The sequence below is a fragment of the Eubalaena glacialis genome, chromosome 6 (assembly GCF_028564815.1).
Source record: "Eubalaena glacialis isolate mEubGla1 chromosome 6, mEubGla1.1.hap2.+ XY, whole genome shotgun sequence".
NCBI classification, from domain to species: domain Eukaryota; kingdom Metazoa; phylum Chordata; class Mammalia; order Artiodactyla; family Balaenidae; genus Eubalaena; species Eubalaena glacialis.
Window position 1 is genome coordinate 55,805,030 of NC_083721.1, and position 18,310 is coordinate 55,823,339.

The 18,310-nt window shown below is 40.0% G+C and overlaps 1 protein-coding gene across 7 annotated transcripts in view; it reads left to right on the forward strand.

The window, feature by feature from the left end:
- The window catches only part of BBX (BBX high mobility group box domain containing), a 279,825-nt gene extending 262,039 nt beyond the window's left edge, over positions 1–17,786 (forward strand). For 6 of the 7 annotated variants that reach the window (XM_061194151.1, XM_061194153.1, XM_061194152.1 and 3 more), the window contains 3 exons: positions 5,399–5,596; positions 7,608–7,794; positions 11,988–17,786. In XM_061194151.1, coding sequence (XP_061050134.1) covers positions 5,399–5,596; positions 7,608–7,794; positions 11,988–12,075 — 473 coding nt within the window. In that variant the 3' untranslated portion in view covers positions 12,076–17,786. The remainder of the gene's footprint in view (positions 1–5,398; positions 5,597–7,607; positions 7,795–11,987) is intronic. The other variant, XM_061194150.1, reaches the window with a different exon arrangement.
- Positions 17,787–18,310: the final 524 nt, after the last annotated feature.

Below are 18,310 nucleotides of genomic sequence, written 5' to 3' on the forward strand. Positions count from 1 at the left end.
GGTGTCATATGTTCATGCTTAAGGTAGAGGTTTCTAATTGTAGTAATACTGATGGTGATGATTACTATATTGCTTTATGTTTCCAGAGGGCTTTCATATATACTTTTTGTAAAAACTAATCTTAACAGCAGCTCCAGTCAATTTAAGGAGACTTTATCAGCCCCAAATACATAATAAGGAATTGAAGCCTGACCAATGTAAGCAGGAAGGGAAGAAACCAGCACTGAAGTACACTGGCCACTGCAGTTTTGATTTTTCAGGTGTTTCTGGATAGCCCTCATTTGTTGAAATTATAAATGCTGTCTTATGAGAAAAAAAAAGAAAACCTAAACCTCAAACTAGGTATCTCTAAAAAATTAGTTTCTTTGCAATACATAAATCTAATTACAGGGGAGAAAAATCTGGTTTTCTAGTTAGATTTTGAAATATGAATCCACACACTCAGGCTAACATGATCTCTTTTTCCAAGTTCAAAATAGTTGCTTTATAATTTCAGCAAGGTCCCCAGGATCTTATGTAAGGCTCATTCATTTGATTCCTGTGTTCCATTCAGCAGTTAACTGCATTTTCAGCTCATGGGAGACTAACCCATGGCAATGAGATTCCAGACTTGGCTATAATAATTTCAGTGCAAGTTTGACTCCTGTAGTTGGCATGTGAATTCATGACTCTGGAGCACTTTAGTGGCCTCCTGGGGTATAGTACAAGCACAGTGCTGCTTTCCCAAAAAACTTACTCTACATTTTGGGAGCAGAGTTTGGAAAACAAGATAGTCTCTGATTGCCACATTCTTAATGTTGCTCCAGGAATCAGCTCACATTATCACCCTCACATGATATGCTCCAAGTATGTTATGATTATTGTGGAGTGTAAAAATCAGCCCTGTGGACTTGTTTGGTGGTGCTTGGGTAGGTTCGTGTGTTCAATTACAAGCCCAAGGAGAAATGACTAATTTGTTTTTAGAGGACAAAACCTTTCTTTTCTCACATTTCCATTAGTTTGGCAGGGAGGGCAAAAAAGGAGCTGCCTTGCTGTCTTGGTATACAACTTTGGGCTCTTTCCCTCTCTGAGTTTTTTTCATTTCCTGTCCCTCACCACTGTTGACCTGAAACTAATAGACTGCCAGTTATTTCTCCAGCAAAGATGGGTTTATTTTGGATCAGCAGAGAATATAAATTTGAGGTGTACAGCCATGGTATGCAAGTCCTCCCACGTCAAGGAAAAGAGAATTTTATAGGCGGGAAAGAAGTAAGGAAGGCTATGGTAAATCAAGTCCATGGCTTTTCATTGGCTGAGTCCTTGCCAGGAAAGAAGAGAGGAGTCTTTCTTTTTCTGTTGGGCTCTGCTGTCATCACAGGGCATGAGAGCACCCCCTTCTGGTCTCCTGACTCTATTTAATTGAGGTTTCTGTTTGTTAATTTTTTGTACCACTAAGCCTTTGTTTTGGATCTTGCAGGTTGGTGGGGAGGACAGTGTATGCAAATCTGAATAAATTGTGTCCCAATAGACCACAATTTCTACATATGGTCAGGGTCCCTATCTGAGATCCTTTTGACCAGCTAGTCTGGAGAGGATGATAAAAGAAGTTTCTCTTTGCTAATGTTGCTGGACTCAGATCTACTGTTCTGTCCCAGACAATTATAGTTGACCCTTGAACAAAGTGAGGGTTAAGGTTACGCCCTCCTCCTTCACCCCCTTTGTCAAAAATTCATGTGTAACTTTACAGCTGGCCCTCCAGGCCCTCCATATCAGCAGGTCTGCATCTGCAGATTTAACCAACTGTGGATTGTGTAGTACTATTGTATGTATTTCTTTAAAAAGATCCACTTATAAGTGGACCCGCATAGTTCAAACTTGTGTTGTTCAAGGGTCAACTGTACTTCTTTGACTTAGCCTTACCTGCCTTCCCCAATTCTTCTCTCCTAGGAGAGGGTTCTGCCTGAGCACTGACCCTGAAGACTGTCATCGGTCTAGGCCACCAGAAAGACAGGATGTTCTAGGGGTCACCCATGGGTCAAAGCATGGGGTAGACTCACTCTAACCTTCTCTTCCTAACTCCAGCAAGATCACACTACATGCGTTTCTCAAATGTGGATGATCTATAGGCCCTGTGATTACTTCTTGATCTGACAGTAGGTTTAGAGAAGACAACATATAGAGGGGTGGCATTGCCTCCTTTCCAGTGATTTATGAGAACTTCCAATGCATTCTCCTTTTTTGCCTCTTTCACTTGGTCTGCAGCCTGATTCACTCAGTATCTCCCAGCCTCCAGACCTCTGGGACTCGATGATCACTTGTATCTATCGGCTGCCCTGCCTTTGACCCCCTGGCTCCTTGTCTGCTGGTTTCTGAGCTTCCCCTAGTCTCAGTCTGCCTTTAGGCCTGATTCACCTTCCATTTGCAGTCCCTTTGCATCCATCCCCTTGGCTTCTTATTGTGTTTTTACCAATTCATCTGGAACACATAGGAAAATGAGTAACCCCTGAAAAGAAATTAAAACATCTGACGGCTCACCAAAAACAAAAACCTAACAGTCCTAGTGAAGGGAGTACTCTTCCACAGCCTTGAGACTCTGAAGCTGGCTATAGAAAACACTGGCCAGGACACTGATTCTAGGCTGTGTAGCAAAATAAAAAGAATTTTAGGGCTGGATGGCTCCTTTAGAGCTGATCTAGTCCAGCTTCCATTTTTTTTTTTTTTTTTTTTTTTAAAGGAATGGGATGGGAGAGTAGAGCAGTAGTTTTTTTTTCTTTTTTAATTTATTTATTTATTTTAATTTATTTTATTTTGGGCTGTGTTGGGTCTTCGTTTCTGTGCGAGGGCTTTCTCCAGTTACGGCGAGTGGGGGCCACTCTTCATCGCGGTGCGCGGGCCTCTCACCATCGCGGCCTCTCCCGTTGCGGAGCACAGGCTCCAGAGGCGCAGGCTCAGTAGTTGTGGCTCACGGGCTTAGTCGCTCCGCAGCATGTGGGATCTTCCCAGACCAGGGCTCGAACCCGTGTCCCCTGCATTGGCAGGCAGATTCCCAACCACTGCGCCACCAGGGAAGCCCGTCCAACTTCCATCTTTACATGAAGAAACTGAGACCCCTGGTCCCACAGTTAGTAAATTAAAAAGTCAAGAGTAGAACCTAGGTCTCTCTCTGACTATGTTATTTCCATTATCCCTGGTCTTGTAGAAACCAGGTCATCTTTCCCAGCCCTCTTAGCCCTTTTCTGGTGTCCATGCCTTTTCTTTGACCTCCTTGGATTTTCTTTCCATAAGCAGTAATTTGAATATAATACGCCCTTCAGCTGTACCCTGATCTCCACAAGTTCTGGATTTTTCTGGGAAGAGGTTCATGCTTTTTCTGGAAGATTCATCTATGATTCAGTGATCCTACTGGAGAGATCACAAGTTTCCCCCTGTAATCAGAAGGGACAACTGATAGGCCTGGATAAGAAACTAGAATTTTGAAACTTGTGAATATCCAGTAGAGGTTGCTGTAAACTCAGACTTTGGCCTCTTTGTATAGGAGGCTTTGAACTTCAGGGCTAATGCAGAGTCATGAAACTCCTTTGGAGTATTTCTAACCAAATTACCTTTTCATTTTGCTGGTAGCTTTTATTGAAGTTTAAGTGCAAAAAAAATTTTTTTTAATACATATGTACTACCACTAGCCTATGTTAACTATCAAAGTATAAATAACTAAGACTGTTTGACCTGGGTATAGAGCTACAACTTGAAAGGAGCCTTTTTCCTAATTTTTGATTACTTGCTTGAAAAAAAGGTGTTTGGGAGCCTTGCCAAATAGTTTTTGGGTTTTTTTTAAGTAGCTATTATCTTAAGCCTGTCCACACACAGCCATCTATTACGGAATAATATGGTAAGGCCAAGCCACAAATCATGGTATGATTTCTGCTTTACATCCTTTCTCTTGATGTAATTGAAATTATTTCCCACTAGTTTTGGAATAGGAAGCCTGGAATCAAATGCTTGAGGGCAAAGATGTTACTAATTTATAGCCTCCTTTCTCAAGGATGTACCTAAACCCATTAGGGAGCTATATTAAAATTTTTAAATGAAACCTATGTAAGTGTTTATACCAATAAGTGCATTTTTTCACACCCTGAATTGTTCTTGCTCTGTTCCTTTTATTTTAGCTTTTTTTGTCTTCCTACGTTACATATATTGTCTTATTTCCAATGTCTACCTTCGTATCCACCTTCTTATGAGCACCACCAGGTATCCTCCAGGTTAAGTTCGCACAGAGTTTGTCATGTCAAACAAACATGACAGTGTGATTTCCTGAACCACACTCCCCCTTTTCTTTGTCAAAAGCAATTTCTATGCCTGTCTTAAGAGATTGGATAGTTAAAAAATGGAAAGATGCCTCTTTCTCCTGCCCCACAGCCCTTAGGTCACTGGAATAAAAACAGTCCCAATGAGGAAACGACTGCAAATATATACTCTTAAATGCTTGTTGTACTCAGATCTGCATATTCTTGTTTTAATTTACATTAAGGGGGGAGGGGGAGAGACGAACTCCTAAGGAAATGAGTAAGAAGAGACACAGCGTTCCCAACCCGTTTGAACTGGGAGCAAAGTCTTTGGTGGCAAGTGTGTTCCTTACTCTTGACACAGTGACTAATAGGGTACAAGTGTGTGCTATTAAATGATTTGCTGGTGTTACAGTTAAAATTAGAGTACCTAAAACTAACCTTTCGGGGTGTCCTGCTGACATATGGTACTTTATTAAATTATCTCCCTAAAGCACATTCATTCACCTGGTCCTAGAATTCAGCCGATGGGAGAGAGTTTCCATAGGTGCTGGCTTCATCAGTGTTTGACAGGTCCTTACTGAGTACTCAGTGTGCATAAAAGAAAGTTTCTTTTCTCATCAGTCCAACCTGTAGGTTGAAAGCAAGTGTCCCAATGATAACTGTAAATTTAAGAAGCACATACTTAATCTCAGTATCCTCAGAAGAAGAGAAACTTCTTTTATCATCCTTTCCAGACTAGCTGGTCAAAAGGATCTCAGATAGGGACCCTGACCACATGTAGAAATTGTGGTCTATTGGGACACAGTTTATTCAGATTTGCATACACGATCCACCCCACCAACCTGCAAGATCCAAACACTTAGAAAATCTTACTCCAATGGCCCCTTAGTTAAGTATTCTATTAAAAGATAGAGAGGGCATCCTACCCCTCTGTACTTAATTTATCAAAGCACATATTTAAAGAAATATTTGTTTAAAATTATAGTTAGTGTTTCTTTTTTCCATCAATACTCTGAAAACTCTAAATGTAAGTTCTTGTTCAGATAGGTCAGACATTTAGAAATGTTTCCTTCCCAGAGCAACGTTGGTGCCTTGTGTTTTTGTGTGTAACGATAATATGGTTTGTCCTATTTCAGCCATATTTTCAGAAGACAAAAACACCACAGAGCCTGCTTATAAGGTTAAAAATGCCCCATCCATTCCCAACGCTCCAGAGCCAACAACAACGCAAGAACCCTTGGTGGGCAGTCAAAAGAGAAAAGCAAGGAAAACCAAGATCACACACCTTGTCAGGACAGCAGATGGCCGGGTATCACCAGCAGGAGGTACTTTGGGTAAGACAAGGAAGCTTTAGACAGAGATGACCAGAGCAAGCAGGTGGCCATCAGGGCCACAGTGGCCAGAAAATGACTATAATCCAACTGTGGGTCCTCACTGAAAAATGGGTCTGTTCTGTCAGTCTGGTCACAGTAACATTTTCTCTCTCTGGATCTCCTTGAGAACTGGTTTCCTACAGCGTTCTAAACATACATGTTTTAGTCCATGTTTTAAAATCATAGCTCTTTTCCCAAGAGCATATCCAGAATTCCTAGGAAGGAAAGGTAGCTTTTAGGACTGTCAGCTACGTTCTCTTTCTCAGCATGCACAAAAACAGTCTTAAGTAAATTCCCAAAGATCCGAGACTTTTAAAAATACTGGATGAGTCTTTGTCCCTGGCTCACTTTTTAGGTCATTACAAGCCAGATCATCAGGTGTTTAAACCAATGAATTAAGAAAGCTGAGAAAGAAAGCATCCAGCATTTCCTATACAGCTGATTCAGACCACTAAGGGAGCCTGCGAATGCTTCTGGATTTCTTGATTCTCTGGGCTAATCCTTAACCAAATATTAACTTACAGTGAATTTCTCCGTTTCAGTCTTGGCCTGTGGTCTGTTTACTGTTCCTGGTGGCCTCTGTGGAATTGCCTGAGGGGCCCGGCTTAAGCGAGTGACACTGAGCATCCCCCCCTCATATCTAGGGGGTGGTACACCAACTAAGCATTAGTGGGCTTAGCTGCTGCCTTTCTGCCTTTCAGTGCCTCTAGCATCTCATTCTATCAGCCTTGAAGGAGGTGTTCCCCTCCCTTACCCTAACCCAGTTTCCAGAAAAAGGTCAAAGGTCCATAATGACTTCTATAAATAGCAAAAAAAAATGTTTAAATGAATGCTTTTTGAGAATATTTATAAATAACTGATTTAGGTTAATCTAGTTGGTAGACTAATTGTATGCTGAGATAGAAGTCACTTAGTGAATTTTGTGCACTTGTGTTTTGCATATGTAGATTGTTAAACCTTAAAGTATATTAAAGACCCCCAATTTTACTGTCATATACGAGGTGAAACTCAAAGAGGTGGAATTTTGTTTCATAACACATCGAACCACTAAGTAGGATGAGGACCAGAATGTAGTTTTCATGATATTTAGTCCAGAGGGCTCCTCTCTCCTTCCCTTTCCACCCTGGATTCTGCTCTGTGATTTTCACGTTGTATAAATTGTTACAGCCTCATTTTTGCTTGTAGGAAGAGTGAAAGATTTTAGAAAATATTCCCTTTTATGTAGAAAAGCATATAGCACTTCATGTTCTAATATATGACATTTACAGCCTTTATCAATTACTTTCTGTAGTTAAAATGTTTTATTATAAAAAACCATGGTAAAGATTACTCCTCTTCCTCTCTAATGGCTGTATAAAGTGTACTTATTTCCAACAAATGTATTGGCATAGCATTTCAGCCACCTCTTCATAAATACCAGAGGGCCCTTTGCTTCCTTTCAGTAGGTCTTCAGAACAAAAATAACAGTTTAGGATCTCATTGGAACTGATTAATCTCATTGGGATTAGTTTAGGCCATCCTAAGTGTTGGTAACACAGCATACTGAATGCCCAAGGTGCATAGGAGGGCATGCTGTGGCTTCATCAGGAATGTTTGGTCAGTTGAGTTTTTAAGGGCCATTTTACAACATCCACTGGCCCCTCTGCAGAAGTCCCTTGGGTTTTATTTTGGCCACGGTCCATTTTTCCCTTTTTCTCTAAGACTGACCTATGCTTTGTTCTTGGATAAAACACAGTGCCTCCACTCAGCTTCAGGGCATGGTGCGGCCCATGGTTGCAGTTGAGCTTAGTAAAAGAGTTTTATTCCCGTGGAAGAAGAGATTCTGTAAAAGTCTTAATATTCGGTGGCTGACAGAAGTGAACAGTAAAGCATATTAGCTCATTTCACATTGTCTGACACTGAGTTTTCTCTGTGTCCCTTCTCTGGAGAGGACAGAGCGATCCTCTCGTGATGAATTTCCCTTTCGTTACAGATGACAAACCAAAGGAACAACTGCAGAGGAGTCTTGCTAAGGTGACCGAGACAGGCTGCAATGACGAATGCTCACACAACCGGGAGGCCACGGAGACGCGGAGCAGCACCCCGGAGATGCCAGCCGTGTCTGCGTTCTTCAGCCTCGCTGCACTGGCCGAAGTGGCCGCCATGGAAAATGTGCATAGGTTAGCAGTGGGAAACCTCGCTGCCCTGGGTTCTGGGGATCCTGTTCAACTTCACCCCCTTTCATGGAACACGGGTGGAGACAGTGATATGGAAGCCCAAATCATCCTTTCTGATGTGATTTGTGATATTTTTCACAATGATTGGGGTTCGGGAGACTTTTGTTTACGAGGTTTTAACAAAAGTATATATACTATTTAGCAGTGTGGGAAAATATAAGGGAGTATTGCCCACCAAGTATTTTACTTCGAACATAGTATTATTCTGTGATTAAGCTTCATTTCTGAAAAAGCCTGAGAGAGCAGAGAAGCAATATTATCTAATCATTAAAGCTTTAGAGTCAGGTCTCAGACCTGAGTTTGAGTCCTACCTCTGTCACCTGAAAACTGTAAGGCCTTGAGCAAGATCATTCACTTCTCTATCCTCTGTTTTTTCTTTTATACTATGGCTGTAAGTGGTTCTCATTTCATAGAGATGTTATATAGAATAAATCTGGTGTCCTAGTACTGGCACATGGTAACACCCCCATTGAGGATGGCGTTGGTGGTACTAGCGGAAGAAAACAGTGTGGTTCAGGAAAAAGAGCATCTCAGCATCTGACTCATGGAAGGCAGAAGGCCTGGATTTTTCTTCAGCTCTCTGTGTTTGTTAAAAAGTCATTTATTTCTCTGGGCCTCAGTTTTCTCATCTTCTGTTTAGCATAACGATATCCCCAAAGAATCACAAAGTTGTAAGGATCAGATGAGACCAGATATGAAAGCCTTTTGAACTCAGTGAAGCCCCACAGAAAGTATATTAAGTCCTAAGTATATAATTCGGTGTTCTGCTACTTAATGGATCCTTTGGGAAGATAAAAAAGCCTTTTGTAAATTCAGGTATTTCTTGTTTTTATTCAAGGTGGATTACCCACAGATGAGTTCTTTCTTAGGTTTTCAGTCTTCAGTCCAACAGAGCTTGAAATCTACCCCAACGTGTCTACCCATCTGTCAGGCTCCATTCTCCTTCACATCCAGGTTTAGGAGACCCCAGTGGAAGCTTTGTTTGCCTCTTGCTGTTTACCTGTCATATTGCAGTTCTAGTGCTTCCTCACAAATAGCCTCTAGATGTTTCCAAGAAGTCAAATTCCTTTTCATGTGTACACTGCAAGTGCCTAATAGCAAGTGAACGGCGACAGACACTGTTAAAATCTGCTCAGGTCTCTGAGGGAGATAATGCACAGACACTTCTCCACTCGTGGAGTTTTACAGTCGAGCACAGAGGACAAACTCATAACGCATGCAAAAAGAATTAAAAATATGCCTGAGTGTTATTAAGTGCCCCCATAAATTGTGGGAATAAGAGGTTATGTAAGAATTCAGAGGGGGGTCATAATCCAGGGCTCAGGAAGGGCTACCACACAGTCACCTTTGCTGCTGCCAGCGTCCCCTTCTGAGCATGACTGGTGACACCTCTGCTCTGTTAACCAGCCACCCCCGCCCCAGTGACTTCCAACTGCAGCAGCAGAAAGCGGCAGCAAGCCTTTCCAATGTCACCACCACCTTCCTCTCTGTCCTGCGGTCACGTGGAATCGCTTACCCCCGTTCAGATAAGCCCGCTTCTTGCCTTTGTGCGTCCTCCTCTCGGGTGAACAGCCTGTCTATCTTTTGTCCTCTTCTCTCAGTCTTCCTCCCGAAGTCCTGCACGCTCTCTGTGCACACCTCTCTTAGACCAGCTGCCACACTGGGTTGTAGTTATTTGTTGATGCATCTGTCTCCTTCCAGTACGCTTTGAAAGCAAAGCACTGGTTTTATTCTTCATGTACACAGCTTCCTTAGGTCCTGTTACACAATGGACGAATAAACAAATGAATGGGTAAATGAATAAATGAGGTGTTCTTGAGAATGACTGCCTAAGTTAGCTAGCAGGCATAGAAAAAATGGTGTGAGTAAAGGTTCTTTTTTTTTTTACACCTCCCATTAGCAAGAAAAAATATTGCCTATTAGAATTTTACTATCAACCTCACAAATGGTTAGTGTTCTTACTATCTAGACAGACAGCCTTGGAGAATCTTAGTTGTAACTTCAGCGGTTAACCTGTTAAAGCAGAGCTCCCAGCCGTCCCTCCACCTGCAGGCTTAACGTAATTGTACCTGGGTTGCACATCAATTAATTATTGCTTAGGCATCACCTAGTTCATAATTTAGAGGGTGGTCGACAGAGTTAGGGGTAAACATATATTACCTGCATTCTTGCCACAAGAAATCTTAATATTGGGTTCAGAAACCCAACATAGAAAAGCAGTTTTACAGAATGCAGGAAGTAGGAAATTGGAATTCACCTTTGTTGAGAGCCTGTTTATTTACTAGGAGTTTTATAAGGATGGAAGCTCATTACATTTATTCTTAAAATCAGCTCTGCCAGGTGCGTCTTTTTAGTTCCATTTTAGTGATGGTACAGGCGGTTAATTAACTTGCTAAGAGCACACAACTAAACTTGAGTCAAGATCTGAATCCAAGTCTTTGAACTTCATTGTCTTTGCCTTTGCTGTAGCGTGCCACTTAAGCAAGCATCTGTCATGTCGTAGAGACTCATGGGGAATCTCACCTGACCTTCCCCTGGGAGCTGGAACCATCACTTCGTGGCAGCCACGTCATGCTCCTACCTCCTTTTCTTTTTCCACTGAGTAAGCTGGGCTTTCACCCCAATTTCTCTCTCTCCCTCTTGCTTGCTCTTTTTTTTTTTTTGGCATTGTACTTTTCATCTTTCACTTTTTTTTCTTTGTATGTTTCCTTTTCCAATACTTGTTAAATTTTTTTTTCGCTTTTGTAATATTCAATCATAAAAGTAAAAAACAGCATTTTAATTTCATCTTTCTTGAACAAAGAGTTGAACATATTGAAGAGTTGGTTCTTACAGCATTCCCACATAAATAAACAGATTAATCCAGAGGCTTGATTATAACACGTTTTGTTTTTCTAAACTCCTAATATCTTAAGCTAAGTGATCATTGGATTCTGAAATCCCCAAATGTAATCTATCTGTATTAATTTTCTTTTTTGTTCATCAAGAAAAAGAAAATTGAATATAGTTATGGAGAGATACAATTTGAATTTTAAAATATCTCCTTTTATTTCACGTAATCTGAAGAAGATACTGTATTGAAACGGTCAAACCAGTGAAAACACTGCTGCTCTATCCCATATTTTCAGCACAGTGCTGTGCACTGCAGACCATCGTAGGCCAGAGCAGTGAGTATGCATTGTTGAGGCTTGGGAAACCTATTAGGAAATGTCAAGGAGGTGCCCAATCCTATCTTTTTAGAACGAGAAGCTCTATAGCAAGTACCAAGAAATTTTCTTATAACCATGAAGTAAATCGTATTTTTCTTCCTACTCATTAAACAACAAGCTGAATGAATAATAACTGTCTGATCTACATCTGTTTGATGTAGATCCAATCCAAATGATAAGAATTTCCATGAATTTTTTTAAGTCTTGTCTAGAGTTCTTTCTCCATATGTGTTGATTTTGGCCCAAGTTGATTGGATTTTCTCACACACTAAAATTCAGAGTCGGTACTTGCCTTCTTCCCTATGCATTCTCCCTCCATATTCCTTTGAGACTTCTCTTTCGTTAGGGGGGTTTCAGTGTTTTCTTTTCATTCATTTTTTAAGTCACAGTTTACCTCTGTCTTCAGAGACCATCCCTTTTATTGGCCTTAAGTTTTGAAATCGGGCTTATTATTATATATCTCAAGAAATGAGCCTGAAGGTTATCGGTTAGTATAGGAGAGTCTACTTCCCCTTGGGCAAGTCAAGGAAAGGAATGTGTCATTTTTTTAATATAAGTAGATCCAGAGGAAAATTGTCATCCTAGAACCATAGCCCTTGACTGAAAGTTTTCCACTTCCTGGGAATTTCCCCAAATCTGTTGGTGCTTCAGGTTTTGTCTCTACATAATGGAGGTGGTTGTTTGGGGGCAGAGTATGTTGTTGAGTTGTAGGAGAGGAACTGAGATAAGAAATCCTTAAAAAAGAAAAATAGAGAAGCTTTAAGAATAAAAACAGTTTTAGTTAAACGGTGTAAGTAGTAAGTCAGTAGTGGCTATTAAACAAGATATATTGGAAAGCGTTTGTTGGTCATTCATCATCCTCTCCTATTTCTGATAATGTACTCTCAATAAGTGATTTCTCTCTTTTTCTTCCTCTTATTTTTACAGAGGTCAGAGATCAACTCCGCTCACCCATGATGGACAGCCAAAAGAAATGCCACAGGCTCCTGTACTTATTTCTTGCGCTGACCAGTGAAGCGCCCTTTAATTGTAAAACATTGTGCTTTACCTACTACCCTAGCCTTGTCTTTACTGAGAGATGCTAGTGAGTCCATGTGGTGGAAAATATAGACTGCAAACAAGTGCTTGTTGCCCTACACGGCCCAAATTCACTTGAAGCAGAAGTTGGCACCCTGGGCCAGTTTGTTCTTTCAGCACCCAGAGTCTTTGAGGGTGATGTTATCTGTCTGATAATGAGCAGGAACGGGATGATCCTAGAGCTTTGCTTTCTATTGAAGGCTTTTGATGGTAATAGGTGGTAACTTGGTAAAAGGCTGCCTTTACTGTAGCTCATCCAGCATCTCTTTTACCAACCAGAGAGTGTGAAACTAGTTTCGTATATTACCTAGTTATTCTTTCAAAACAAAAACAAAAAACAAAAAAAAAAAAACTGACACACTGCACTAGTTATTATTAGATATTCTTAGTCTTTTTTGTACATGGAGATTTATGTTCTAAGATGGTTTATATAATAGGTTATACCTACATTTATATTGTAGAATAATATTAAAAAGCCTGTTCCAGAGACTCCCAAGCAGCACGGGCAGGCAGATGTACCATTGTTAGCGGTGTATGCTCGGCCTCGTGGTCCATATATTCTGCACTTTTATATTTGCCACCAGAGTGGTAGTTTGCTGGCAAAAAGAGAAAGAGAGAGAAGAAGAAAAATTACAGTTCTTACAAGCAGAATTTTTTTCTTAGCCTTGAGCGACCAAGAAGAATTTGCTTGGGGCAAATTGTGGCAAATATTTTCCCAGACAGGGGAAGAGTCCAGCAGATTACAGATTACTGATGTTTTGATGCCTTGAGGATTCTTTTATTTTTACACAGGGGTCTGAGTGACCAATGGATCGTTCATACAGACAAAAAAAGAAAAATATTATTCAGAAGTGACCTTAGTATTACTTCACTATTCAGAACACATTGAAGACACACTCACTTCGTGTGGACTTTGAGCTACAGACCTTTTACATCCATCCCAGACAGACTGGACGGGTAGCAATTGCTATGCACAGCCTAATTGGCACTGCAGGTTTTTAGAGCCATTTTGAGTTTTTGTGGTTATGGAGGTATTGAGTAAATGATGAGGGAGGTGTGCCTGACCAGAGTGGGACTCGCAGTTATAGATCCACCTGCAAGTTTCCTGTTTCCTTTTCATGTTTTGTTGCTTTTGAACATAAAACCAACCATACATATGCCAGTGCAAGTGGATAAACTGGCTTAGAACATTCAACATATTGACTCCACCACCTGACGTTCACAGTATCTTGTTTCTTAGCAACAGATGCAAAGTGATAAATCAAAATTAGTCGGCGGCTACAGATTTTACAGGGTATTTGTTCCATAGCACAAAGTATTTCCCCACTCTTGCATCACAGCACAAACTACCAAATTTTAATTATTGGATTCCAGCAATAATTTTTACTGGTTTTCAAACTGGCGGAATTTTGATAGTGTTAGTTCAAGTTTGAAGCTTTTGAATTAGATCTCTAAATGGTGACAGTTTACAAGGTTTTATCTAGCTTTCTTATTTATACTTGACTGAATTGTAATGATGATTTTTTTTCTAATCGTAATTTGACCTAATAGCCATACAAAAAATGCCTCTATTAGTACTGACTAGGTTTAGCTTTTCACGGTTGTAGATATTACTTCAGTTTCGGTGCTGGAAAATATGTACAACATACTAACAGAATTGAAAAAGAATAGAGAGATTTGGGCTTTTTTTTCAAAGCAGGTAAAGAGGGCATCAGGGCATTGGAGTGGTGTCCTCAAAAATGCATATTCCTTGTGGGCATGGAGGAAGAAGGAATTAGTAAGCAAGGTTAATCAGAGGCAGAAGCTTAGCCCCATTCACATAGAAATAAATCAGGTGAGCAACCCCAGATTTTAGCATGAGATTTTTACTATGATGCTGTTGTATTAATATTTTCTAAATTTCGAAACACAAAGTTAATGTTTGAAAATTGCTGGGTCCCAGTGTTGGTGGCTGTTGGAGTTTCTGGACCACTTGCTAGCAGTGATTTAAAAATTATAATTAGCTAAAATCCCAAAAAAAAAAAAAATCAACAACAAAAATTGTTTGGTGCAGAACATGCACCTTGACAATGGTACTAACTTGTTATTCTCTAGAACATGTTAGAATAGATCTATTTTTGCCAGAGCCCTCTCCTCCAGTCCTCTGATTACATTTCACTAGAGTTCCTTAAGAGAGTGCTGTATATTCATGGGACCTTTTTTAAAAAGAAGCAAAACAGAAGATGACTTTTTTCTATGTGATTAATATATCTTACTTGATCTGCTTTTCCTAAACTTCAGTGGCTTTTCCCTTAGGCAGGGGTAGGGGTGGAGGGCAACCTACTGGATATGACTGTTTTCAGATACTTTAGAAAAAAAACAAAAACAAAAAAACACCTTTTTGTAGAAATGCTTAATTTTTAAGCGGTTAGGCACTGAGAGTAGCAGAAATCCTGCAAAGCTTTATAGTCTTTTAGACACTCGCCTTGTCATTTCTCTGAGTAAAGTCTTGATTTCAAAAATAGTGCTTTTCTTATGCCCTGAATCCACTGGAGAGGGGTGTTGGTATTTTCAGGTAACAACATTTGTTAGCACAAATATTGCAGACCAACATGTAGTACCCTCCCCCATTTATCATTTTCATTTCACTTCTCTCATTCTTTTTTATTTTGGAAAATCATATTGCTATGGTGTGTACCTTAATCTGCCAGCAAACACCATCTACACTAACATTTGTCCCACAAGCATCCTCAAGAGAAAAAGTTGTTGCACCTTATGTATATCTCAAGCAAACCAAAATATGATGCTCTTCTGCTTTTGTTTTATTCTAAATTGTTGTATCATATCTTTCTGAAACCATTCTGAATCTAGTTGAAATTATCAATATTTATGCTTTTAACCTTAATTTCTGGATTCAAACCTGTATATAAATCTTTTGAAAAAAATTGTCCTAGCCCTTCTCTGTGTTGCTGGAAGTGGATGATGTAGTCTCAGATGGAGACACAGTACTGTTCCAGTTTTCTTTAGCCTTTTATTTATTTAGTTGTTCTGGGTATTTTCCTATGTAATTTTGAAGTGTGTAGAGTATATTATAGTTACTGAAGCTGCAGCTCTAAGAAGCTGAGTGAAAGAGAGAAAATACTGTAAGACACCCTTCTTAAGTGTTTATTTGTTTGGATAACTGTAATGAGGCCAGGAAAAGGAAAAAGGTCCCACAGCCACTTTGAAGACACAGGTTCTTATCCCCAAACTAGGTTAGTTCCCAGATTTTAGATCAAAATGGTGAATTCTTTAAAGCCCTCTTTTTTAAAGGATATATCATTACCGTTGTAATTCTGACAGTCTTCCCCCCCGCCCCGAAAATATATTTATTTAATTCCGTCAGATGAGCTTTCTACCAGTGCCCCCTCAAAGCCATGCTGAACTCATTCCCACGTTATCACTGTTATTATAGTTCCTGCCATTAAAACTGCTGCAGAGAAAAAAAGTGATGGAACACTATGAACAAAAAGGAGCATCTGAACTGGTCTGGTTATTTAGGATCCAACTTGTGTAATCCCCGTCACTCTCTTATCAAGTCAGATGCCACTCTGCCTGAGTCATAGAAAATTTTGTTTGCACTCTGTAGTCCTTGGCTTATCCTCTGGAAATGTTTGCACCTATGTAAAATCTCAAGCAAATTATAAATCGATACAGCACTAGGAGTAAGCTGAAAACTGAATGACATGTTTTGTTTATACAGTTCCGGGGGAGGGATGGGGAATATCAAGTAACTCTGTTCCAAGTTTGGCATTTGGCATTAATGTGAAGCAGTGGGACCATGCTGCCTGCTAAACTACTGTATGAATCCTAAGTGTTCTGGAGACCAGCGGCTGGAGGCTGGAGGCCAGCATCCATACAACCAAGGGGAAGCATCGCCGCTTCATGGGGGAAGAGGAAGGAAGTCGTGCAAGGCCTGGAGTCATCACTTGTGAAGGGGAAGTCGGGGTGTACGTGATGCTGTGAGGAGGCTCACCTTTGATTGCACTGCTCCACAGAGCCCTCAGATAAGGCCAATCCTAATGGGCTACCTCGGCTTTAACGGTTAATTTCAGTAAGTCCTGTTTCAAAGGTTTGTCTTTTTTTGCTTCTACCTTCAGTGCCACTATTTTCCGCCGCAGTGTTTTGACTTCCCAAACCACCTTCTCCAGAGAGAACTATGTATTGCTGAAAATGGGCAGTAGAAGCAAATGCTCTTATTACATTTGACCTATAAAGTATTCAGAGTGACTGCTAGGTGGGAATTAAAATTTAGCTTTCCCCACATAGGATCTTGTTTTGCACCTTATAAAGAGTGTACTAATTGTTAATTAGGTGTTGCTTTTATTTATACAAGCATTCCCAAAGAATTAGATTTGGATTTTGTGTTTATTTGAGTTTGGGGATTTTTTTTTTTTTTTACAGTTATCTTATTTAGATTGACTAACATCATACTTAAAATACAAAAAGAAACAGTTGTTCAGTTCATCTTAGCAGATACGTCTGGTGAAGTATTCAGGGTTTGATGGACTGCTTAGCTTTTATATAGTTTGGAAGTGATAGCAAAGTTTATTATACCCCGTATTAAATGACCTTGTCCTTTTCACTGGGGACATTATCTTACGTTTTAGAAAAAGAAGCAGCAAAAGAGTGAACAACAAGACAAGTACCTTTGATTCCCCTCATACGCCTCCATCGGTTTGTGCTACGCTTTCCTTAAAAATATAAATATACATTTTCTTCACACATACAAAAAAGTTTCCTCTCCTGGCCAAAGTTTATTTCTGGTGGTATGATTTATACTAATAATTGAAAAGAGGAAACCTTGTCCTTAGAAGTTCGGTGGCCACTGCTTTCTTGTTGCAGTCAGTGGTCAAAATTGATCCTGCCCTTAAATTGATCTTTATGCACAGAATTAGTTATTGTGAACATTACTACTCTTTCCAAAGATTTTCTAATAACTTGGGCCAGAACTGGTTACCGAGGAGCAAGGACCTAATTCCATGCCTCCACACCCCCCCCCCACTGCACCGCACCACACATCTTACCTCACAAGCTCTAACCTAAATCACAGAGGCACGCGTTTTGTGGACTAACCATGACCTCCCCTTGCGGCCCCAGGGGGGTGCTCACGTCCCCTGACACCTCACTTTAGTGCCTCAGCTTGCAGCGGCAGAACTGGGGTGGGGGAGGTTTGTGATCTGGAGCTCAGCACATGCTCGGCAACATGTTTCTCATTTCCTTAGCACTAATGTCTTGCTCTCAGGAATCTGTCAAAAAGGAATAAAAATCACCTGAGAGTCCACATAGCAGATTATGAACTTTTCCCATAGGTTTGAATTGCTTACTTACCTGTCATAAATTAACCACAGCTTCATTTGACCACCAGGTCTTAAGTCTGTTGACAGTTTTCAGCATGACCGAATCGCTCATTTTTTTTGCTTTCAGAAATTGGCTTGGTTCTCTTTAGAGTTGGTGTAAACATGCCATGTAATAAATGATTTCCACTCAATGGTACAACAGAATTATTGCTTTCTTAGATGTATGTGTAGTAAAAGTCAATATACACATTTATATAATTTCTTTCTTCAAAATCTTATACTTAATTTGATATTTCTAAAAATTGCACATGTAAGTCATGTGTATAACATGCTAAAGTACTTTAACTGTGATCTTAAAACTGAATAAAAAATATTTAATAAAAATTTGAAATATTTTAAAGATATTATTCAATTTTTTTTTTTTTGGTTCACACTACTGGCCATAGTGTATGTGGCTTCAATATACCATATTTGCTAAAAACAGTAGGGAAAACACTTTAATACAAATAAGACCTTTCAACTATTTTAGAATACCAAATGATGGTCTCCCCTAAACTTTACCTGAGATGCACCATTGTATGAGCAGCGCTGGTTGCTTTTGCCTAACGTGTGGAGCAGAAATCAGCCCTACAGAAGAAGGAAAACATGCTTCAGTCTGCTGCACAGGAGGAGAGGCTCCTTGGGAAAGTGTGACCTGCCTGAGCATACCATCTTTCCCCGAACTATAATAAAAGGATGGAAATAGTATCGTTAAGACTGTAGTATAAACTCAGGCCTCAAGTTTGGTGAATATGATGTTCCTGAACCTTAGAACCTTGGATATGCTTTTTTTTTTTTTTTTAAATCCTTTGGATT